Source organism: Rhizophagus irregularis, chromosome 9, assembly GCF_026210795.1.
Source record: "Rhizophagus irregularis chromosome 9, complete sequence".
NCBI lineage: Eukaryota > Fungi > Glomeromycota > Glomeromycetes > Glomerales > Glomeraceae > Rhizophagus > Rhizophagus irregularis.
The window spans coordinates 1,965,103-1,989,555 of NC_089437.1; the positions used below are offsets into that span (position 1 = coordinate 1,965,103).

At 26.2% G+C, this 24,453-nt stretch overlaps 6 protein-coding genes across 6 annotated transcripts; 4 read left to right on the forward strand and 2 right to left on the reverse strand.

Annotated features, from left to right (window-relative positions):
• Positions 1-476: 476 nt before the first annotated feature.
• On the reverse strand, positions 477-1,636 carry OCT59_029477 (uncharacterized protein). The gene is made up of 6 exons (XM_025318127.2): positions 1,589-1,636; positions 1,360-1,507; positions 1,161-1,262; positions 1,009-1,085; positions 823-938; positions 477-737 (listed from the first exon to the last, which is right to left on the reverse strand). Exons 1-6 carry the CDS (start codon positions 1,602-1,604, stop codon positions 612-614), a joined length of 585 nt encoding a protein of 194 aa, XP_025176949.1. The 5' UTR covers positions 1,605-1,636; the 3' UTR covers positions 477-611.
• Positions 1,637-2,177: 541 nt separating this feature from the next.
• OCT59_029478 (uncharacterized protein) lies at positions 2,178-2,842 on the forward strand (the record flags this gene model as incomplete). The annotated part of the gene is made up of 2 exons (XM_025326272.1): positions 2,178-2,478; positions 2,562-2,842. 2 exons carry the CDS (start codon positions 2,178-2,180, stop codon positions 2,840-2,842), a joined length of 582 nt encoding a protein of 193 aa, XP_025176950.1.
• A 537-nt stretch (positions 2,843-3,379) lies between these two features.
• OCT59_029479 (uncharacterized protein) lies at positions 3,380-4,704 on the forward strand. Its single transcript, XM_066144197.1, has 5 exons — positions 3,380-3,482; positions 3,631-3,707; positions 3,774-3,943; positions 4,011-4,457; positions 4,528-4,704. Exons 1-5 carry the CDS (start codon positions 3,442-3,444, stop codon positions 4,558-4,560), a joined length of 768 nt encoding a protein of 255 aa, XP_065994717.1. The 5' UTR covers positions 3,380-3,441; the 3' UTR covers positions 4,561-4,704.
• A 6,312-nt stretch (positions 4,705-11,016) lies between these two features.
• Positions 11,017-13,074, forward strand: OCT59_029480 (uncharacterized protein). The gene has a single exon (XM_066144205.1). The coding sequence runs from the start codon at positions 11,033-11,035 to the stop codon at positions 12,662-12,664; it is 1,632 nt and encodes a 543-aa protein (XP_065994718.1). The 5' UTR covers positions 11,017-11,032; the 3' UTR covers positions 12,665-13,074.
• Positions 13,075-15,240: 2,166 nt separating this feature from the next.
• OCT59_029481 (uncharacterized protein) lies at positions 15,241-18,480 on the forward strand (the record flags this gene model as incomplete). The annotated part of the gene is made up of 8 exons (XM_066144210.1): positions 15,241-15,317; positions 15,398-16,323; positions 16,408-16,714; positions 16,782-17,202; positions 17,270-17,552; positions 17,637-17,807; positions 17,881-18,138; positions 18,212-18,480. The coding sequence occupies 8 exons, from the start codon at positions 15,241-15,243 to the stop codon at positions 18,478-18,480; spliced, it is 2,712 nt and encodes a 903-aa protein (XP_065994719.1).
• A 5,745-nt stretch (positions 18,481-24,225) lies between these two features.
• OCT59_029482 (uncharacterized protein) lies at positions 24,226-24,453 on the reverse strand (the record flags this gene model as incomplete). The annotated part of the gene is made up of 1 exon (XM_066144218.1): positions 24,226-24,453. One exon carries the CDS (start codon positions 24,451-24,453, stop codon positions 24,226-24,228), a length of 228 nt encoding a protein of 75 aa, XP_065994720.1.

Here is a 24,453-nt window from a genome sequence, read left to right on the forward strand (position 1 = left end):
AATATTCATCCAAAAAAAATATTATATAAAGAATAATTTTGATTAAAATTTAATACCAAATATTTTTTAATTGTTATATTAAAATTTACAATTAAATATTTAATATTGCAAAAAAATATTATATGTAATAATATATAGTATTGATTTATTTATTTAAATGAAAAGTTTCTATTTATTAATTATATAATTATCAAACTGATTTTGCATATTAATTTTTAATTACAATTTTATTAATTTTTATAAGTTTTTAATTTTATAGTTGAATATTATTTATTTGTACAATATTATTATTATTAAATTCTGAAAAAAAGTTAAAAATACTGTAATATTATAACTAAAAACATTATAAATTATGCATCTGATTGTGCTTAGTAAAATATATTTACTTAATGGTTCATAAATAATAATGAAATAAAAAAGAGAAGATTTAAATCTGTTATTATAAAATTTATAATACATTGATTTTGACATTATAAGTTAAAATATTAAGTATAGTATATACTCAAAAGAAATTAAATTTTATTAAATTTATTAAAATAAATTAATATTTATCTATATTTAAAGTACTATTAAAATAAATTAAAACATTTCTGCTGACATAATAAATAATTCTACATATACATCCAATTTGGATCTTCTTCTTCAGAATCTTCAATTATTTGTTTTTCTTTTTGTTTCTTTTTCCATTCTGGATCATCTGATTCCACTTCATATCTACAATTTGGACATGTATTATGCTAAAAGAATTAAAAAATTTTTAAATAATACCGTTTTAAAGTAAAATTATACTACTTATTACACTATAATAAATGATATACTTACTAGTTCTAACCATGGTAAAATACAATCTTTATCAAACATATGATTACAAGGCATTTTTGTTATATTAACTTTTTCATTTGCAGAGAAATTTTCCGCACATATAATACATGTATCATCTGCATATGAGAAGTTTAGAAAAATTCAAGAATGACCTGTAGATAAAGAATTTTTTTCTAGATATCTTACCTGATTTGATTTCCGATTTAGATACCTTGGGTAAATTTTTTATAAAATTCTTACTAGCTGGTGGTGGCCCTTTTGCACTTTATATATTAATAATTTATTAATGTTAATTTACAACTAAAGGAAGTATAAACACTTGATAAAATTATAAATACCTTGCGTTAGCTTCTTCTAATAATTGAGTAACTAAATTATCCAAAAATTGTTGATGGTTACTGTTATTATTCGGTATTTGATCTCTTAATATACTGAATGAACTATAGTATTAAAAATGAAAAAAAAAACATTGATATTCATATATTTTAATTCTAATAAAACAATATTTTTTTTTCTTTTTTAAAAGAAAAAAATTACTTTGCTAAATGAAAAAATTGTTCCGTAATAGCTTCGTTGGTGCCAATTCCTGATGACGATGAAGAAGCTCCAATAAAATGAGATACATCTGGATTATGGTTTGAAGATTTTTTCTTGGTTGCCGATGGATCTGGTAATCCTTTTTCGTCTGTATAAAATATTAGAAAAGTGAGATATTCTCAAAGAAAATGTAATAAAAAGATGAAATAATCGAGAAAAGATCGATTACCGAAATATGATGCCATATTTTGAAAAAAGGAGAACTAAATTAAATAAATAAAGAAAAATTTCAGATCGAAATGAATTCAAATTTATAGTTTTTGTCATATGACTCACTGAAAACGTAATGTAGATTACGTAACATATTTCGTATGTTGATTGCGTAACGCTCAGATTTGAATCAAATTTTTAAAATAATAGCGTATGAATATGGATTACGCAATTACTTTTTCTTATGAAAGAATAAAGTTCAAAAGAAAATAAGAAATTTATCGGAAAGGGAGGAGACATAATATTTTGGTTAAATTTCCTAAGAAACTTTCTTCTGGACCGATGATTCAATTAAATGATAAGAAGCTTTCTGATGATTAGTGATGAATATTCAGAAATAAATCTTTACTAATGATGAAAATTTTTGCAACAAACACATATTCTAATTTTAAATATTTAAAAATAGCAAACATGAAATTAGTTATGATAATTTAATTCCTTATAATGATATGAAAGATGATCAATTGAAATCAATAGTATAATTTATTAATAAAAGGTCATTCATTTCGCAATTTTTCATTTTTCATTTCAACTTTTTCTTTCAATAAATGGAACAATTAAAACAAAGAGGAGAAGGGAGTAGTAACGTGCAACGAGCTACACAAGCATCACAAGCATTACCAAATAAAATCAGAAATCCAATTACACAGCTACTTAAGGGAGTTGGATATTTAGTATATGTTCGCATGCCAACATGGGTACAACATATATTGAATCGAGCTTATGAAATTGCCTCGGGATATAAATTTCTTGTCGATTTTTCTGCAGTATTTTCATTATTATTTGCCATGCCATTTACTATTTTTCTTATATGGTCGATTGGTTCTTTGGTAGTTACAATGGTCTTATGTAAGTTTAGAATAATTATTTTTATCAGTTTTTTGTAACTTAATATCCAACTAAAATCATTTTAAACGTAAATAATTATATAGGGGCATTTGCTTATGCTGCTATTAATGGATTATCTATCGGCATAGGTCTATTGTGTATCTCACCCGTGTTCGTGACGTTATTATTTATAACATTCTGTATTACCTTGGTTATAACAATTATTAGATTGATTAGTTATGGAAGTTCTTTTGTTTATAAATACATTTCATCATTTCTTCAAAATCGAGTGGATTCAGATCTTTACAAAGAGGATGCTAGACTACGATCAACCCGTAATGTTAGATTTTACGATGAAAGGAGAGAAGAATGCCCATCTATTTAATGCGGATATAGATACACTTTTTGAAAATTTTCTAAAGAATCGCTATTTAGAAGTAAAATTTTTTTTGGAAATACTTATTTACAAAGATAGATTATGTGAAGATGGATTTTATAATGTTCATAATGTTCGTAATGCATTTGATGGGTTTGCTATGCTTTTATTATCGTTTTATTTTCTTAAAAGAAAATAATAAAAACCAGCTTATGTAATAACAGATAATCGTAAAAAAAATATATCTTGGCGCAGCAGAAATTTTGTATATATTATTTTAATTTTTTCGACTCGAATGATCGATCTATCAATTTTAATGTCAGTTTGTACATATCCAGTAATAACACAACCACTATACGATTAAATTAAGCAAGTAAAAAAAAAGCCCTTAATACGTTGACATAAACTACAATCTACGCTACAATTAAATTACTATAAAAGGTACTTAATGATCGTGCATTGTTCTCCGAATTTGTCAATATTCCACTCAATTACCATATAATTTCTTTATTTAAAAAAAGTTCATTTGGATTAATCGATTTTTTCATTCTTATTTGAGTTATTTGAATTTTAATAGATAAGGTCTTTCGTTAAAGAATAAAAAAAATATGACTGGGCCATATAGAAGTCGCAAGGATAGATTTAACCGGTAAAAAATATCAATAAGAAAATTTTATTTATTATTTGTTATTCTATTCTAATAAACGCGTGAAATAATTTTATTTTATTACCTTATTGGTTTGTTGGTTTTCGAATATTCTATTAACTAATAAAATTTGGCACTTTATTTTTAATAGGGATGGTAAACGTCCTATACTCATTCGTGATGAAAAAATTGAAAATGGTGTTGACTTCTATTTGGTAGAATGTAGAAGCAAGTATTATTCATTTAACACGTTCTTTTTAATAATCCATAATAAATTAATTGATTTTTTGTCAGATCCAAACGTAGCGTGGCACTGGAGGCCAAGAAATAAAATTTGGGGATGGCGTCGTTTATACGATGAATTTCTTTTTTCAAAAAGACAAAGACAGGAACGGCAAATCTACGCGAATAATAATGATATCGATGTAATAAACCCATCACCTCCAAGTATACGTGATGATCGCGTAAGATATTTTAACAAATATAATCTAATTCTCAATAATGTTTTTACAAAATAATATTTTTCTACAGGTTGGAATATCATATTTTAATGATGAGAAATATCATTATGAGGACCACGATAGATTTCCTCCTAAACATTATGATGACCACAATCATTATAATAATAATTATGATAATTATGATTACATTTATCAAGAAGATCCAAAATGCTACAGTGGAAGATCATCATCATCATCGTCATCATCATCATATAAAAGCGAAAATCAATTTCATTCTCGTGCGTGGGGTACATCAGAATATGAAGAACCTAGTCTTACAATTACGAGAGTTAGAAAACAATATTCTTCTAATTATAATTCATATAATTCCTCTTTACCGTCACAACTTTCTCATCATCATAATCATCATGATCATCATAACTTGGAAATTAACAATAGTATTAATCAATATTATTCTCCTTGGGAAAATAAACATGAGTTTGAAATTGCTTTGAATAAACTTGATCGTTATTATCAGGTAAAATATATAATTTTTATAATTATTTTTTTAACTAAATCTAATCTACGGTTACATTTTTTTGATAAAGGATCTATTTTATTCAAAACGTGAATCTCTTTAATAATCCTGTTATCTAGCCACTCTCTGATCATAATTTGACAGTAGACAATTTGTTCTTAATAATAGTAATAATAAAATGTGCCAGTACTTTTTCTTAATAAACAAATTCTTAAAAGAATTTGATTATGAAGGAATTATTTAAAATTAAATATTTAAATCATTTCGCTTATTTCAATAAATAATATGCGTAATGTAATCATTTAAATTTGATATCACCGTTATTACATTGATGGGTTCAATTATTCTGGGATATCCAATAGTTTTCTGATCCGTAATTTTTCATTTGATCTAAATTACATGCAAGTTATGTCCTTGCTGGAGTTTCTTCATTTCATCAATATTATTAAATTCTAAATAAAACATCAAGTCTTGCAAACCATTTTCACTTTACTTGTGCCTATTTTCCCACTTAACTTTATTTAATATCATTAATATCAATATATCTGATTATAAATCAGGCTAATTTATTTTTGACTTATTCTTCAAAATCAAAATAATATATCAAAATAATTTCAGCTTGCCTTTTTTTTTATGAATTTTACAGTTATTACAAGTAAGAAAGTGTTTAGTAAAGTAAAAGTTTTTAGAGTTATAATGTCAGAATTTTGCAAGAAAAATTTAAGAGCAATTGGAGCAATTAAATAAACAGTAAACTTTGAATTAAATATTTGTATTGATAAATAAATAACAAAAAGTTATAAAAAAAACAATAAATTTTGGTAACAAAATATATATATTAATAAGCTATTATATAATATATTAAAAAAAATGGTAATTTAAAGTATAAAATTTTTTAAATAAAGAAAAGAAAAAATACTATATCAGATATATATTAAATAAATAAATATAATTATTATATTTATTGCTTTTTATTTATTATATTCATAAATTTATAATAATTTACTATTTTATTACTTTAAATTTAATATTTATTATATTTTTAAAATTAGTAAATTATTGAATATTAAAATATCAATTATATTTCATATAAGTAAACTTATAAATTATTTAGTTAATAACCTGTAAAATTTAATATATTTAATATCTAATCTAAATATATAATAATTTCTTTTAAATATTTATTTTTATGTAAAATTTAATTAATAATAAACATTATAAATTTAAAAAAAAAAAATAATAATAATTTATTTACTAAAAGCAGTAAATTTATTAAAAAACAAATTACACTTAATTCGTAATCTGTCTCTGAACCAGTGAAAACTACTAATAAATTTCGGGAAACTGGTTTTACAAATTAATTATCTCTTAAATGGCTTTTGAGCTGATTTGCCCAGAATTTTTTTTTTTTAAGTGTTATATAATAATGTTCTGAGTATATTAAATGATAAATTTGCATCATCAAATATTAATATCACAAGTTTGATCAACATATACTTGCCATTTAAAGTTACATTATTATACAAATTAGCGATATTACCTAAAAAGTAACCAGCCGAATTTGTATTACAACTCAACTGAAAAATAGTGTAACCAATTGCTTAAAACTGAGGGAATTAAGATCCATCAAAAATTTTTACATTGAATGATTAGTTAAAAAAAATTTTCTTTAGCAACGCTGGATTCTGGCCTTTAAAAATGCCATAATTATTTAATACAAAAGGTGGGACAATCATAAAATTGATATTTTTTTATTAAAATATTATTTATATGCTGGTAAATAATTTATTTAAAGGTTATAAACAAGAAAAAACAAAAAAAAGTATTAAAATTATTTATTTCTATTAAACACAGGTTGTTTATAAAGTTGCTTATCTAAACCTTTTCAAAATCCTACGATTAGTTTCATTAAAATTTTACTATAAATTTATTATAGTTTCGGCAGAGTTTTGGCAGTTTTGGCATTTATAATAAGTTTTGGCAGTTTCACTTTTCTCCAAAGTTTCGCCAGTTTTTTAATATAATTTTAATATAATTTCAGCAGAATTTTGCTTTTCGGTGAAATGCCATCTTGTTTAAACCTTAGGTTTTGGCAAGCAACCTTAATTGTCTAACTTATCATACTATATTTTGCTTATATTGAGCAGTGTATCTAGTAATTTTGAATAGTTGATACTTTTGGAATGTCAGTTTTTTCAAACTACTTTTCTCTTATAATTTGTAAGTTCATTTCAGTTTTTCTGCGTGCTATATCTATTGCTCTTATCTGAATTTCCCACTAAATTAATTTGCAAAATAATTCCCCAAAATGTATTAGTAGATTTCACTGGTTTGGAGACAGATCACGAATTAAATATAATTATATAAATTAAATCTATTCAACTAACAAATATATTTAAAAGAATTAATTAGTCATAATTTATTTGTATTTTATTATAAATTAATAATATTAAAATAATATAATTTTATAATAATTAACATTAAATAATTTATAAAAGAAAAAAATATTTTATTTATAATTTAATATAATATATATTATTAAAATCCCAACCATTTTTAAAATAAGTCATAAGTTACTACCTTTTAACATTTTTAAAAAAAATAAAAATTAGAATTATATAATTTCAATAAACTTTTTTTTATTTTATAACTCTTATTAAACTCTACAATTTTCTTTAAAAAAAAGTTCATTAAAATTGAATTACTAAATACCAAAAAATTTGCAAAGAATAATTTTTTTAAATTTTACTAGCAAAATGGGTAATTTTAGCCAAAAGTCTATTATAATTTATATATTAAATATTTAAAGTTCTTTTAAATAAGCTTTAAAATTTAATAATTTGAAGTATAATTTTATTGGTTTACATTTTTAATTATTATAAAATAATTAATTTTTTAAAATTATTAAATAAACTAAAAACTAATCTATAAAATATTTAATAATTGCAAAAGTATAAAATATAGCTTATTGGAATTGGTTATATAAAATTTTTAGAAGTTGTTTATTTTAAAGATATTTTTTAAAAATATCTTATACTACATACCTTAGTTTTAAAATAATTTACTGATTAAATTTTATATTATTGAATAAAAGAAATCTAATAATAGTAAAATTGCATTTTTAGCACTAATATTAGCCAAGTTATTATAAATTAAAAATTTGATTATCAAATTAGATGAGAAATCAGAAATGTTTGAGATTCTGTAGCAATTTCATCTTTTTAGAACTAATAAATAGCAAGAAATCTTATAATGTTTTAAAAAATCCAAATCTGCTAGAATCAGTTTAAAAATAAAAATACTATAAAAAATGCTAAAGAAATATTTAATTGGTATATATATTCATAATTATGAATTTATTTATAATATATTTTAATATTTATTGCTTATTTATATAATTATTACAGATTTTAAAATTTTAAAATATATAAAAATACATCTAAATTTACCTCAAATTTATATATAATAATTGTACTAATTTTTCACAGATTAATACTTAATTTATTTACTATAGAAAATAATTTTGAATTTCAGATTTTAGCAAAGTATAGCTTTGCTATAAAAATCAATTTTAAAGCTATCTTTAGGAAGAAATTCCAAGTAAAATCATTTATAATAGATGAATCAGACAATAACTTATTTAAGTAAAATAAAATTTTAAAAGGTATAGTACATAAAATGTAAAATTTACAATGCAATTTTAACCAATATGATATTTCAGCTTTTAGTGATGAAATTTACAAACAAATTGTACCTCAAAGTCTTGAAGTCTTGAATAGTTATAATTAGGTTTGTAAAAAAAACTTGGTATGGATATTATGAATTTCAGATCAGCTGCTTACATATCGACCAATAAAGTCATTTACGTAATTTCACGTGACTTTATAAAATTTTAAAAATTCCGATAAATTTCTTGGGACTCATTTTTGCGGTTTTTCTCCGTTCACTGAGGGCACCTGGCATTCCATAATTACGAAACCCTTCTTTGGTTGTCTTGAGAAAGTCGCGGCCTGTAATCTTTTCTAATATTTGATAACCTCACCAAGTTTCAAATCCCCTCCTTTTACGAGCGAAATTAAGTAACGAGGTCCGTACGTCGTTCATATACGACGCGTTAAGTAATGACTTGGAAGAATATAACGCATATTTTGTGGGATATTAGGAAAGATTGGATTTAAATAAACTATTTTACAGTACATATGTGCATATAGAGGGATAGAGCCTCTTGTTTAAGGGTTAAGTATCTGTAGCCATATGAGGGCTGCGGGTGGAAGTCTGGGGCTGCGGGTCACTTGGACCTAAACCACTCCACTTGCATCCCCTAAATGTTTTCTAAAGTCCTAAAATCAATGCTCATTTCTTAATGCTTTTGGAGGCGTGGAAAAAACAACTCTACAAATATGAAGTGGCGTAGTTCAGTTTGTAAGTGAACGTTTGGGGTTCTTATTTTTTACTATAATCACGATCAGTTATAGGTTGCAAAATTTTTTAATCGCGAATATGTTGAGAACCTTCAGTTCGCATCAAACAAGGAAACGTATATGTTACATTGAAGTGGATGATTCGGACAAAGAGAATAATGCTCAGCAATTGGAAGGATCTCCACAATCTCCTAATAAGCGACCAAAAAAAGAAAGCCGCTGAATCCTCAGCTTATACAAAAGAGTTAAAGAACATCCAGATGGTTTTCGTGTTGAGAATGGTCTTTTGTTTGTGAGACATAAGTCAACAGTAAATTCTCATTGTTTAGAAAAAAAAGCACTTGGCGCAAAAAAAATCAACAAACCTTAGAAACAACTTGCAGCTGATTCCAAAAGAGAATTGGTAAATTTTAATTCAAGCGTTTGCAAGTGCAAACGTTCCATCAGAAAAAATTAATCACCTCCTTTTTTAAAACAAAATCGAAAATATAATTCATCAGCATTTTTTCCCTGATCCAATATTTCGTCAAGTTTTTCAAGTAACATATAAAAAATTTCAGCTCACATTCCCGATCATCATGCACGTTCACTTTTTACGTATGTCAGGTTTTTAACAATTTCCATTCTCCTCGGATTTGAAGGCGCATGGAAGCAAGAATTTTTTCCGCCTTCAGCAACTGTTCATAGTGTCAATTTCGCGGCAATATTTTGTGGTTGGAATTTAATGAAAATTTGGATGAAATTAACGGATGATTTTTGGAAGATTTTGTTAATTCGCCTGTCAATTCTTTCAGACTATTATTTGGTTACCGATCTCAAGTTGTGCGGTAGAACGTAGTTTTCTTTATATAATTCACTTTTAGATTCTAATCGTCAAAGTTTATCTCAAGAATCATTAAAACAACTTAATTTGTTGTACTTTAATTGAATTAATTTTACGAAAGTAATTACAATTGATAAATAAATTTTTTTAAATAATTTCACATATTTTATTAGAATATACCGAGGTAACATCCGACAGTATTATACAAAATGAAATGCATTAAAGAATACAAAAACTTCTCCTGGATAATAAAGAAGATTTTTCCATTACAAGCCTGAATAGTAAGAACAGTTTGATTAGATGTATTTTTGTGATGAATTTTGACTGCAAATGGATAACAATCAATTTCAAATTTGTTTTATGTAAACAATTTATTTACATTATTACTTATTGGATTTAAGATTTGTTCAAATGAGAATATAAATGATAAAATGCTATTAATGATTATCTTCAGTATAGATACTGGTACAGATCGTGATTTCCAAAGAAGAAAAGACCATATCCTCATGATTGATTAAGAAGTAAAGATAGAAGAAGAAGATATCTATCTTGAAATCAATCTCAAAGTCATAGACATCAAAATTTTATTATTTTCATTTTTATAATATTATATTTTTTTTTCAGACTTTGTGGCATACGTTTATTAGAATGAAAATTCGTACAAAACATCTAATCATAACCAAACGGGTGTGCTATATCACGAGATGTTTCTTTTTCCCTTGAACTTACATTTTCCTGAGGGTTTGAAACTTCTTGTATTATTCAGATCACAAAAAAAGTTATACCATAATGAGTGGTTTATTACTACTTGATTATTTAACTGGTGAGACTTTATTAGGATTAAATTTAAGTGCAAATATGAAATATAAAATTCTCTTTATTGTTTACTCATCCGTACATTACGAACGTGTGAATATATTCCTTATATTAGTGTCACCAATCAAGAAAAAAGGAAAGATCATATGATCTTGGGTAAATCTCTAAGATTAAAAACAAAAAGCGTCGTTCTTCAGAAAATTCCTAAATTTTACGCCACAAAATTTATTGACATATTACTTTTCAATATAAATAAACTACGCAGAAAAATAAATTACACTGATTTGTATGAATATTGAATGAGTTAATAAAATTGTTATTTTTGGTTATCAATTGCTTTTTCAATACTAGTTTTTTTTTTTGTTATTTTTATTGATTTGCTTGATCTACTAATTTTCAAACAATAGGAATCACGACATGCATTGGGCGTATTGTTAACCTTATATGATTATTATTTATTTTTTATATATATATACAGTACTCATTATCATAATAGAGCAAAGTCTTATTTTAAAATGTCACATTCTACAATTTTTTTAAAAGATAAAATAATTCATAATCCAATCACAGATAATGATGAAAATTTTTTGAAAGAATTTTTAAAATTTTTATATCACAAAATCATTAATATGAATGATTTTAATAAATTTGAAAATGTTATAATCGAATGGATAAAAAATAATGATAAAAATACCAAACAAATTTTAGAATTAATTCAAAATCATAAAAAAAGTGAATTCTGGTTTTCCAGTATAATTGGATTTTTTTATCAATATGGTATCGATTGTGATGTTGATAAAGAAAAGTCATTGGAATTTTTTTTATTGGCTATTAATAATGAAAAATCTTTAATTCAAAATGAAGAAAACGATAATGAAAATAATGAATTCGGGTTATTACAAAGTTATAATATTATTATTGGAAAATATTTATTATCATTATTTTATTATAAAGATATTATCTCTGATCTAAGAAATTTAAGTGATGTTGAAGTTAAATATTTAAAATCTGCTAGAAAAGGAGATCCAATTGCTCAATATAATTTGGGATATTGTTATCAACATGGTAAGGGAGTGACACAAGATCATAATAAAGCATTCGAATGGTATTCTAAATCAGCCAATAATGAAAGTGCTGAAGGTCAGAATAATTTAGGAGAATGTTATTATTATGGATTCGGGATAGACAAAGACGAAATGGTAGCATATGAATGGTATTTAAAATCAGCCAATAATGGATGTGCTGAAGGTCAAAATAACTTAGGAAAATGTTATTATCATGGGAAAGGAATATCACAAGATTGTAATAAAGCATTTGAATGGTTTTCTAAATCAGCCGATAATGAATACGCTGAAGGTCAATTTTATTTAGGGGAATGTTATTATTATGGGAGAGGAATATCACAAGATTACGATAAAGCATTTGAATGGTATTTTAAATCAGCTAATAACGGATTTGCTAGGGGACAAAATACTTTAGGATATTGTTATAAAAATGGACTTGGGACGAATAAAGATTATAAAAAAGCATTTGAATGGTATTCTAAATCAGCTAATAACGGATTTGCTGAAGGTCAAAATAATTTAGGATATTGTTATAAAAATGGACTTGGAACGGATGAAGATTATAAAAAAGCATTTGAATGGTATTCCATATCAGCTGATAATGGATGCGCTGAGAGTCAAAATAATTTGGGATTTTGTTATAGAGATGGACTTGGAACAGAGAGAGATTACAATAAGGCATTTGAAATGTATTATAAATCAGCTATTAATGGATGTGCTAATGGTCAATGTAGTTTAGGATTTTGTTATAGATATGGAATTGGAACGGATAGAAATTATATTAAAGCATTTGAATGGTATTCTAAATCAGCAAATAATGGTTATAATTTTGGTCAATATAATTTAGCACGTTGTTATAAATATGGTCAAGGAATAGCAAGAAATTATAATAAAGCATTTGAATGGTATTTTAAATCTGCTAATAATGAGTTTGCTAAAGGGCAACATTGTTTAGGTCATTGTTATTATTATGGCATAGGAACTAAAGTGGATGTTGAGAAAGCAGTTATTTGGTACAAAAAAGCTTTAAATAATGGAGTAAAAGATGCAAGTATCATGTTAAATAAGATTTGTACAAAATAATTGAAATATACCAAAGAGTAATAGGTTAGAGAAAATATAATATTTAGTCCCTTTTTAACGCTGGTCACGGTAATAAGTTTTTCTTTCCGCCTTCGAATTTTTAAATGGATATTTGTATATTTGGTATTTGTAATTATATTATATTCTATAGTATTATAAATAACTTGTATATATTATATCGCTTATTCATATGCATATATTAAAAAAAAAAGAACGAGAAAACGACAAACTGCCGTGCTATAGTAGTAATAGATTTAAATGCAAAAATATGAAAATATCGATGTTAGTCATAAAGATCACGCGAAAATTCCCTCGCGTCACGTTAACTGCAGAAAATGGTAATATTACAGCATTCGGCAAATCACGCGACAAGACAGAAAATCTTTTTTTCGAAAATGGGAATTGGCCGTGAGAAGCATTTTCTTCGCCTTATTATTATTATTTCTTAATATTATAGTTTTTACTAGATGTTTATGAAACTTTAAATATATACCGTCTAATTACTGTAAATTGAATTATGGATTCGAAAAAATATTTCATTCTACTAAGAATCCGGTATAATTTTGGAATTTTTAGATTTACAATTAAGTTCTATTTTTTTAAAAAAAAGAGAAAAAAACTTAATTTATCTGTTAAGGTTTTTTTAGGTGGTTCAAGATTCTATAATTATCATGATTTAATTGGAATATTACTTTATTTTGGAATTCTATCAATACAAATTTTTCTTTTTTTTTTTAGAAAAATGAATAAATAGAAAAAGGTGATAATTAATTTTTGTTTTAAAAAAGCTTTTGACATCTTTATTTTAACGATTCATTATTATAATGAAATTATGATTGATGTGAGAACACCGTCCAAAGTATATGATGTACGCTACGATCAATTGCTTGAGGCGGACACAGCACTAAAAGTACTTGGTAGCAGTCCCGCCGAAAACGTCGCCAACAACACCAACAAATGGTAATGCCTTTACTTCCCCATCATCTGCATCTGCACCAACTTTACCATCTGCTCCTTCTGTTTTCAGAACTGACAAACAAATATCAGTTGCTATTTTATTATTTTATGTGGCACATTGTTGCCATTGGCTTGTTATTTTCTCGACTTAAGATTAAATTAGATGGAATTTTTTTAATTTTTCATTTTTTTTTGCGATGAAAATTTTCGTTTTAGATGTTTGAAATGCATTCATAATCCGAAAGTTTTTGTGCATGCGAAAATATGTATTGAGAAATATAAAACATTATTTAAATCAACTGATATTTTTAAAAATTATAAGTTTCTGTAAAGTGATTATAAATATTTTAATAGCATGTTATAAATAAGTAATTGTTATCGGTCATGTTGTAGATGATAACTGATTTACCACTAGGATTGCTATGTATATCATATGGCCGAAGGCCACATGATAGAGTAGCATCCTAGTGTAAATCAGTTATCATAAACATGACTGATAATAAAGTTATTGGATATGTATGACGTAAAGCAACTGAGACCTTTTTCGCGTATCTTATTTATTATTTTATAATAATGTGATCAAAATTTTGTATATCACTAATTATAAAGTGACCAAAATTTGTGTATCACTATTATAAAGTGATCAATAACATACGTGAAAAATGTCCAGTGCTTACATAGAACATATACAATAACAGAAGTTACTTTAACATTACATATATTTATTATATAAAATTTGTAAATCAATATATAGTTATATTATTAATTATAGCTCATCGGGAACATTTGCTGGTCGAGTGGGTTTAATGTTTATGATTACGTAACTTTTTACCATAATTAAATATCGATCCCTATGAGGGTAAATAAAAAAAAAATATGTATTAGTTATTTACTAATCTAGTAGTATATAAATGGGTTATCATAGAAGGATGATGGCCCATTTATATACTAAACTAGATCAGTAAATAACTTTTTTATCATCCTAGATATACTAATTGGTCCGCCAGTTTATAACTGGCGGAAAAAATCCTAAATACCAATTAGTAGCCAGGTGATAATAATTATTATTATTCAGTTTCCTACTTTAATTGATTTAAGAATAATATTATATATACTGTATATATATTAAAAGTTATTTTAATATTGTATGCATAATATATTTATTGCAAATATATCGTTTTTGATTAAGGAGGTGATGCTTTTTGATTATAGAAGTTAGTTGTACAAACTGTTGTATCGTTTTTGATTATTGAAAAAATAAATGTATCATTTTTGATTATTGAAAAAAAAATTCTATCGTTTTTGATTATTGAAAAAAAATGTATCATTTTTGATTATTCGATAGTATCACGTTTTATTTATTTAATTTATACTTAACAAGTTAATGTATCATTGTATAACATTTAACGCGTTCACATAATACTTTTCACACGACAAATGGTTCAATTCTTTTTCTTTTCCAAAAATTTTGATTTCTCTTTTGATATTTTTTTCTTTATTATATAATAGTTTTTATAATATATTTTGCGTTTTATAACCTTGTTTATATTTTTTACGTGATAATTATTTGTAATAATTTTCTTTCTATAAATTTGTGTAATGTTACTATATATTATAATATGGAAACTTACGAAAATCAAATCAAATACAACGATGATGGCTCAGTAAATGTACCATTTGGTCGTGCTGCAGAATGGTATATATCAAATGCAAATCTTTTAAAAAATTATCGTTTAAAAAATCAAAGTAGACAAGTTACTCCTAAACTTGTTAAAGCTGGAATCTTAACAGTAGAACGTGTACAAGGGGCAATAGATTACACTTGAAGATGAAAACTAAAACTGGAACGGTAAAATCAACAAATCGTATTGATGATGTTTTAGTTTTAACCAGTTTAGGAAGAGATCTGGTTTCTCAAATTGAATTAGGATTAGCCAAAAACCAACAATGTTGGTATTGGGTTATGTATTGTTCAGGTGATGGAGGCAACTGTCAAAGATTATGCGGTAGTGTTGGAAAATGTAATGAAAATTGCGAAAATTATAATTTACGAAATAATTTGAAAAATGGAAATGATATGCACCATTGTAGTGTCAGAGTTATTTCTGAATGTCGGTTATCTTGGCTATCATTAGAAAATCCATTGCGAATTACCATTCAAGGAACTCATCGTACATTTTACAATAATAATATTCCTAAAATTTCAAGAATAAATTTAACTTATTCTGTCAGAGATTCGATAGTATTAAGCAGAAGAGCAGATCACAGGACAGCCAAAGGGATAAAAGTGAAATTATTAACATCACTTAATGGTGCATCAGAAGAAGTAATTAACAATGCATTAGCAAGCCAACGTATAATATGTAATAATGACAAACTCCGGCAATTTGTTGCCAGAGATGATAAGAAATTAAAGGATGATACTGGTCCTTGGACTCAGCTTGATAGTTTAGTAAATAATATATTAAAATCTCAAGGTTTTATATTATATTATCAAATAGCAGACATTAATCAACCAGCTGATTCACCTGACCGATATTATCAACTTACAATTTCTGATGAGTTTTGGTTAAAAAATGCTCGTGATTACGGTAAAATCTGTATTGGAATAGATGGTAAATATGATTTAAATTTGGACCGTGCACCGGTATTATCAGTTGTCACTGAGAATAGTGCTGGTTGCGGATTGCCTGTTGCATTTGGTAAGTAAAATTTGACATATATTAAATTATTTAGTATATAATTTATTGTAATTTATTAAATTGTAAATAAAATATATATATTAGCGCTATTTAATAAGGAAAATCATCATACTATAAAATTGGCTATTGACGCTATTAAAAAAAATATCCCATATGATAACGAGTTCTGTGAACACAAGTGGTACTATGAAAATCTTTTATCTGGAAACGGATTTCAACGAGTTCGTGAATGTCAAAACAATAATTGGAAGCCATATATCTTAATTGATAAGCATAGACCATCTAAACTTGCTATCCAAAATGCTTCACATAAACCAATTTTATGTTGGTTTCATATTATGAAAACTTTTAGTGAAAATTTAAATAAATGGCAGATACCTGCAAAATTCAGGTAAGTTATATATTATATTAATTTTTTTTATTAAAATTGATAACTAATTAATTATTTTATTGTTTAGATATCCAATAGCATTAGCGTTTAAAATTGTAGGTCGTAGTCGAACTGAAGAAACTGCCATTGAAATGGCTAAGAAATATATCGAATTTATTAACACTCTTCCATTGGAAAAAACTAAAAAAGATAAATTAATAGATGATTTATCTAAAAATTGGATGTGCACGGAGTGGAAATTAAGTTTTATTGATGCTGGTCGTATTTCCAAAAACATTACAAACAGATTTCCATGGACTACGAACAATTTTACAGAACGGATCAATAGGACAATTGAAGCAGTATATAGTGGTAAACAAACACCATTGACATTTGTTGAACGAATGTATGGAATAAAATTTCAAAGTGAAACTATTGTAAGTCATGAAGATTTAAATAAGTTTGAATCTGGTTTAGTTACTTTATTCAATACTCAAACGATTGAACAGGTAAGAATTTTTTCGTTATCATTTTTAAATAATATTATTAAATTAATTTATTTTAAATTATTTATAGCAAACTAAAGATGATATGATATGTTGTGATAAACTTCGAAGATTAAATCAAGGAAGATTAGATTTTCTTCTTAATATGGTTAAGATATCATCAGACCAAAATACTTTTCTTGTTAAAAAAAAATCTGATGATTTATTCGTATCTTCTTATGATGATAAGCCTTTGCGTCTAGATGAGGAAATTGTACGAAAATTAAATGATATGATCAATTTTCTTATGAAATCTTTATTATCCGAAAATGTAATATTAGAACAAGGATTTCATATATGTAATGTTATTACTGGTGAATGTACATGCTGGGAATACATATAGAATAGTTCATTACGTGATAAATGTAGGCACTGTCATGCAGCCACTTTGCTTATAGAAACACAACAAAAAGGACATCTAGAAGTTGTAAACGAAGCAAAGAAAAATCTTGTTCTCTATTTTCGTAATAAGGAACGAGTAGTTTCCGCGTCTATAAAAAATAATGTAATATATCAAGGTGACATGGAAGATTCTTATCAAGAAATTATTAGATTATATAATATGCAAGGTAAGATGTTTGAAATAATTTTTTAAAAATTATTATTGTTATTTATTATATTAATCTTACTTTTGCTCATTAGGTAATAAAATATTTTATCCACTTAAACGGTCATCTCAGGAGATTAAAGATCCATTTCGGCCAGCAGAATTAAGTGAAAGAACAAAATCAAATTTAGGCGCACCTCCTAAATTATCTGCTAAACCTCGATCGTCCCATAGAATAAATTTACCAAACCAATCACAATCTGGTAATACATTTTCTATACAACAAAGGAAAACAAAACAAATTCAAAATCTTAAACGAAAACGAGAAGATAATTTATCTTCAATTAGTACTGGTAAAGATATATATTTAACGTAATAACATTAATATCTGTATTATTAATTTCTTTACCTATATTTATTTAATAGATAGAAGAAGTACATCTTCATTTGCATCATCATCATCGTTTATAATGCCAAGCCCACCCCGCAATGTATTTCAATATCTTCCAGAACTGCCATCTAATGATGATTTAAACTTGGATTTAGAATTTGATTTAGTACCTAATTCTCACAATTTATGCCCCTATTGTGATAATATCCTACCAGATATTTTACCAGAAAAGATAAAAGACCAGTTACAAAATCTACAAAACAAGCCAATCACGATGAAGAAGAACGTTGGTCTTTTTGTATAATGCATCATGGTGAATTGAATATTGTTCCACATGGATTATCAAAAGGATATCCTGAATATATCGATTTTAATGTACTTCCATCATGCATAATCAAATTTGAAAAAGATCTCATTGAAATTATTAATGGAAATATTTCAAGTTACTATTGGGATATTGCATTTTCAATATATAAAGAAGTCGGATATAATAAAGCCAAGGCGCCAATGATGCTCATGAATCGATTTGAAGTTTTTCAGGTTGGTAATTATCTGTTTGAATATAAATTTTGTTTATATTTTATTAATTAGCTTTACTAATTTACAGCCAGGTTATTATGGGTTTAATGGGTTATATACTATTGTTAATACTTTAATAGAATTGTTTGTTAACTCTAATAATCTCACAAAAGACAAAACGTACCCATTAGACCCTATGGATTTTATTTACGAAGTTCTAGTACCAGAAGTAACATTACGTCTGATTCAAGAGGACCGTAATAATAGTATAACACTTGAAGATGCGAAAGAAATTTTAAATGATAGTATTGAATTTGGAGTTTATATGCATAGCAATGAAATAGATGATTGATTAGTACTATTGTCTTTTAGTTGTAATAAAGACAAATTTTGAGAAAATAAGGATTAAATTTATGACATATGAATGTTGGCAATTCTTTGTTTTAAATGGCTTAATAAAAATATACAAGAAACAGTAAATAGTAAGGAAACAAAAATAACGATTAATAAGTTTAATAATTTGAAATTATTTAGTGGGTTATTAAAAATAAAGTCTCCGATATGCAAACGCAAGATACAGTATGTCGAATCTATGCATGTGACCATGTGATACTATCGAATAATCAAAAATGATACATTTTTTTTCAATAATCAAAAACGATAGAATTTTTTTTTCAATAATCAAAAATGATACATTTATTTTTTCAATAATCAAAAACGATACAACAGTTTGTACAACTAACTTCTATAATCAAAAAGCATCACCTCCTTAATCAAAAACGATATATTTGCATATTTATTACCTATATGTAATGTTAAAGTAATTTCTATAATTTATAAAATATTATTTAACAAAAAAAGAAATAAAAAGGGTGAAAAAAGAAATAATTAAAATAAGAAATAGTAATAATTAATAATATAATTATATATTAATTGCTAAATTCTAAGTTATTTACATATTTTGTTGTAAATTCTTAATATAATAAATCTATATAAAGTTAAAATAACTTTATGTATTTTAAGTAATAAAAAAATTAATAAATTATAATAAATTAGTAAAACATACTGACTGTAACTGTAATTATAGCAAATTTTAAAGTTATTTGCATACTTTGTTTACTACTAATTTAATTTAATATAAAGTTAAATTTATTACGTTTGTAATAATGGGTTTGGTACAAAATCCCAAAACTTGAAATCCCGAAGGTACATTATCCCGACACTCTAAATCCTAAAACGTCAATATCCCAACACTTCATAATCTTAAAATTCAAAATACCGAAATGAAAAATCTTGAAATTTATTAATAAAAAGAAAGAAGATCAGTATTATGAGAGTGTCGGGATTATAAAATTCGGGATTTAGACAAGTCGGGATTTTTGCCATTTCGAGATTTAGAGTTCGGGATAATATACTGTCGGGATTTCGAGTTTCGGGATTTCGTACCAAACCCGGCAAAACTATTTTCCAAATAAATTCACGATCAGAGTCACGTGATTTTTTTAAAAGATTACCATAATTATGTGGATAGTCGATATTGGACATGCAAATCCTTACACCGAGGAGGGCTGTTGGCTGAGGTGTTGCGTAATTTGATAGGTTAAGGGAGCTGCAAGCGCACTCCAAGTTTCACACCTTGCGGTCAGCCCCAAATACCAAAAAATACCTACTGATGTAGGTGGTCCGGGGTGGGTTTAGGGTGTCCCTCGTTGGGCCACCCTAAATCTCTGTTCGAAAGGTGAGGTCCCGTAGGGGATTAATGTCTAAAATTCTATACACGTATATTAGTTAATGAACATGCAAATGTTGTTTTTTCTCTTATTTGTAATAGTTTTAGCATACTACTCTTCTAGTAATAAAATAAATATTGGACATGCAAATTTTTAATCCTTTTTTGGTCAACTTTGAATTTAGGCAGTGTAACATTTCTATGGTTCCGATACATTGAGATTTAATATACCGGCCAATAATTGGAAATTGCAAATAATTCGATAAATTTCGTGATATAAAGTTATTAATTCCGGAAATATGAGCCTTTTACGGAAAAAGATGGAATAAAAAAAACAGATTGGCTTTTTTTTACAGGACCGATGCTTTAGATTGACTAGTAATTTGTTGTCCGGCCCCATATATAAAAACAACTACCGTAAAGTCCTGATTATAAGCACCCCGAATATAAGCACCCCAGATTTTTATATTACTCGAAAGTAAGCACCCTTGACCAACACTATGATAATTTTGGCCAATACTACAATGTACCAAATATATAAATTTACCCAAATATAAGCACCCCTATAACAAAAAAAGGTTGCTTATATTCAGGACTTTACGGTATATAAGGAAAGTATCGTCCATTTTTTAGTGAATCGTTGGGGTGGTAGATATACTAATTAAACCAAATATATGTATAGTCTTATAATCCAGATTTTTTTTACTATACAAGTTTTTAATTACTGAATTCAGAATAGTGTTAGGAAAATTATACAGGGTATCCAGATTTTTGGATACTAACATTTAAATTATTTATTGACGGTATTATATACTGTATATACATTTTGAAATATAAACTTCATATTATTTATTTAAAAATTTGTGATAGCCATTTCCCATTAAAAAATCCGAAATCTTTAAAATTTGAGAAATCATGTTATATTAACTTTTAAGAAATACTAGAAATACAAACAGATACACAATAACTTGGAAAAAATGAAAATAGAATGCTTTTTTTGAAATTACTCAAGAAAAAAAAATTTTCCTATAAAGAAGCAGTTAGAAAGCTTACTATATGCTTATTGCAGTTCTTTTTAAGAAAATCAAACTATTTCATGAAAGAGATGGTGTTTTAGAATGTTTTTGCAGAATTCAGAGCGAAAAATGAGGAGAAGAATCCAAAGTTGTGAAAGTTTAAAAAATATCAAATTTAATTGAAAGTTTATTATAAAAAACTAATTTTAAGCTTAATATGTTGATCACGAAAATAATAAACTTTATATGAGATATACATATATTTGATTTAACTAGTATATCTACCACCCCAGTGAATCGTGAATACGAAAAAGTTTAGTTTGAATATAATACCAAATTAGTAGAAAATAGAATTCTTTATTAGAAATTTACTATTGACAATCCCCCACACTTATTATGAAGGATTAACCTAATAGAGAAGAGACACAATAAAGTATGATACCTCACTAAGGAAAATACAATATTCTTAAGAACGGAAATCAACTGGCAATTTTTATATATATATAAGGTCATTTTCCCCATATTTTTTTAACTGTGTTAATATTCGAAACATATATTACTCTATAAAAAAGAAAAGTTATTATAACATACTCTTTCAAATTCTCTTTTTTACAATATTAAAATAATCGTATGGGCTGATTTGACGCATTGCATGTGATAATTTCATAGTAAATGGGAATTGGTTACTATTTGGTATGATGCGTCAAATCGGCCCATATGTCATGAAATTTCTTTTGCTTACTGTTGTAATTTGCCTTATCTACGCTCTTGTTAGTGTGGCTGCTTCGCCATTAATTAATGAGGGTAATTATATCTTTAGAATTTTTTTTTTATTTCGTTTTCAATAATACTAAAACATTTAATAATTATTCTTTTCATTAATAGCTCGAAGGACAAGATGCGCTTCAGTTGGTAGAGACTGTTCCTCCATACCATGCTGCCAGAGACTTAGATGTGCCAAAACTCCGAAATTATTATGTATTTCTGGTTAATTGCTTTAAAAAGCATCTATTGTAAATGCTTGTTAATTAAGTTTAAACAGACCTCTTGTTTAATAAGTACTGTTATAGAAATACTTAGCCAATGTTACGCTTCAAATTAACACAATATAGGTCTTATTTATTGTGTTCTATTTTTTTATTCTATTATTATTTTTTATTTATTTTATATATATATATTTTTAGAAAGTCTTGAAAATGAAATAATAAATGTGATAAATATAAATTTGTATTTTACATACAATATATAACGTAACGTCTATTGTATTGCTTTATAGTTTATACTTTAAAATGTGTTGTACTACATGTTTTTAATGGTGTTGGCATTGTTTTACACAAAAAGTGTTGTACCGATATGTTTTAAATGGTGTTAATTGTAAGGTTAATTGCTCGACACTTTTTGGTGTTGGCCAACACATGGCATGACACATTGACACATTTGATGCCTATCCAAAACATCCTGATATAAAATTAATTTTTAGTGCATGCATAGCCCTTGTGCAAAGCAGCAGGCAGCTGGACGAAAAAATGTTACGCATCACTTTAAACTGTACGTTCTATCTCGTATTTTTTGTTACTTTCAGATTAATGAATAAATAGGTATAATGCGTCCAACTAATAAGATAGAGTGATGCAGAGAAGAATTCTACTAGTTTTTTTCTTGTTAAAAAGTGTAATACAACAGAGTTACCAAACATTCTTCCAAAAAAGTATCATTACCAAGGGTATATACGTAACCACTAATGTACGATAACTATACCTGAAGAGCCCATATGTATGCTTTTCAACTAACGAATAATTCTGTTACAAACCCCATCTAATGGTCTCTAGTAACGATTGCAAAATAATCATACATGACTTGCAACTATCACTAACCACAAACATCAAAGATGATTGTTAGTAACAATTGTAGATCAGATATAATGAATTTTTGAACGATCAGCAACCCCAAGTTAATACACGTGTTCTTGAAAAATGTAGATGATTGTGGTAAGATAATTTGTTTATACAGTTATATGAACGTATCGAGAGAATAGCAACCTTAAGTTAACACATGTATTCTTGAGAAACGTAAACATGTAACTTCGTTTATGAAGATTCCTTCCTTTGGAGTAGCTCCACGCATGATAACAGATTAACAGGTACGTCTAATATCCTCAGAAATAGAATGACAACACAATAGCAAAATCGTTTACCCACGAGCTATTCAGCACTAACAAAGTCGCAGTATATGAAATGAAATGACCATTTTTATTGTCTTAAGTACTTATTGTACTACATAATCGTTACCGCTTAGCTATGTGAATTTATTAAAAAATCTCATTTCTGTCAACTTACCGGGGGTGTGGGGGACAACTTATTTGTTGTGTCACCATATTAACTGTCACCCCTGAATTTATACCAATCATTTTTTTTTACTATATAATTATTATATCAAAAAAAATATCCCATGCTTAAAACTTTTGACACACAACGTTTCTAAAAGCCGATGTTCGAGTATAAAGTAGCATACATGAGAACTGTTTATTGCCAAAGTTTCATAGCATTTAGCGCGTTATTGGCTTTCTGGTTAGTTCAAATATGTTTAATTAAGGGTTTCTATGTAATTAATATTTTTTTCTCAGTCGGGAAAATTAATAATAATAATACATTTTTAATCATAGTATATTTTTTTACTTTATTATAAAATTTATATCAAACAATGACACAATTATCCACATTTCATTATTTTATGAAAACAATTCTTTGTTAAGTGCTTGGTGACCGATTTTTCAAGTTGGAAATAATTATAGATACCAACTTTTGTTTTTTTTATATGGTGTTGAAGTCCCAAATGCCCCGATTAACCACAATAATTCTGATACTAAAAACATTTTAGCGAATGAATCTTCTACTTCTCCAAGCTGCGCCCATACCCGAAGTTGTTCCAAAGCATGAGCAGGATTAGTAGGTAAATTTGCTTTTTTCATGAGAGAAGGTTTTTTATTTTCTGTTGTAGAATGACTTGAACGCAT

Coding starts and splice junctions, on each gene's coding strand:
- OCT59_029477 (XM_025318127.2), bottom strand. Junction 939..1,008: donor TAAATCGGAAATCAAATCAG/GTAAGATATCTA, acceptor TCTCATATGCAG/ATGATACATGTATTATATGT. Junction 738..822: donor TTTTACCATGGTTAGAACTA/GTAAGTATATCA, acceptor TAATTCTTTTAG/CATAATACATGTCCAAATTG.
- OCT59_029479 (XM_066144197.1), top strand. CDS start 3,442: ATGACTGGGCCATATAGAAGTCGCAAGGATAGATTTAACCG. Junction 3,708..3,773: donor CTATTTGGTAGAATGTAGAA/GCAAGTATTATT, acceptor ATTTTTTGTCAG/ATCCAAACGTAGCGTGGCAC. Junction 4,458..4,527: donor AACTTGATCGTTATTATCAG/GTAAAATATATA, acceptor TTTTTGATAAAG/GATCTATTTTATTCAAAACG.
- OCT59_029480 (XM_066144205.1), top strand. CDS start 11,033: ATGTCACATTCTACAATTTTTTTAAAAGATAAAATAATTCATAATCCA.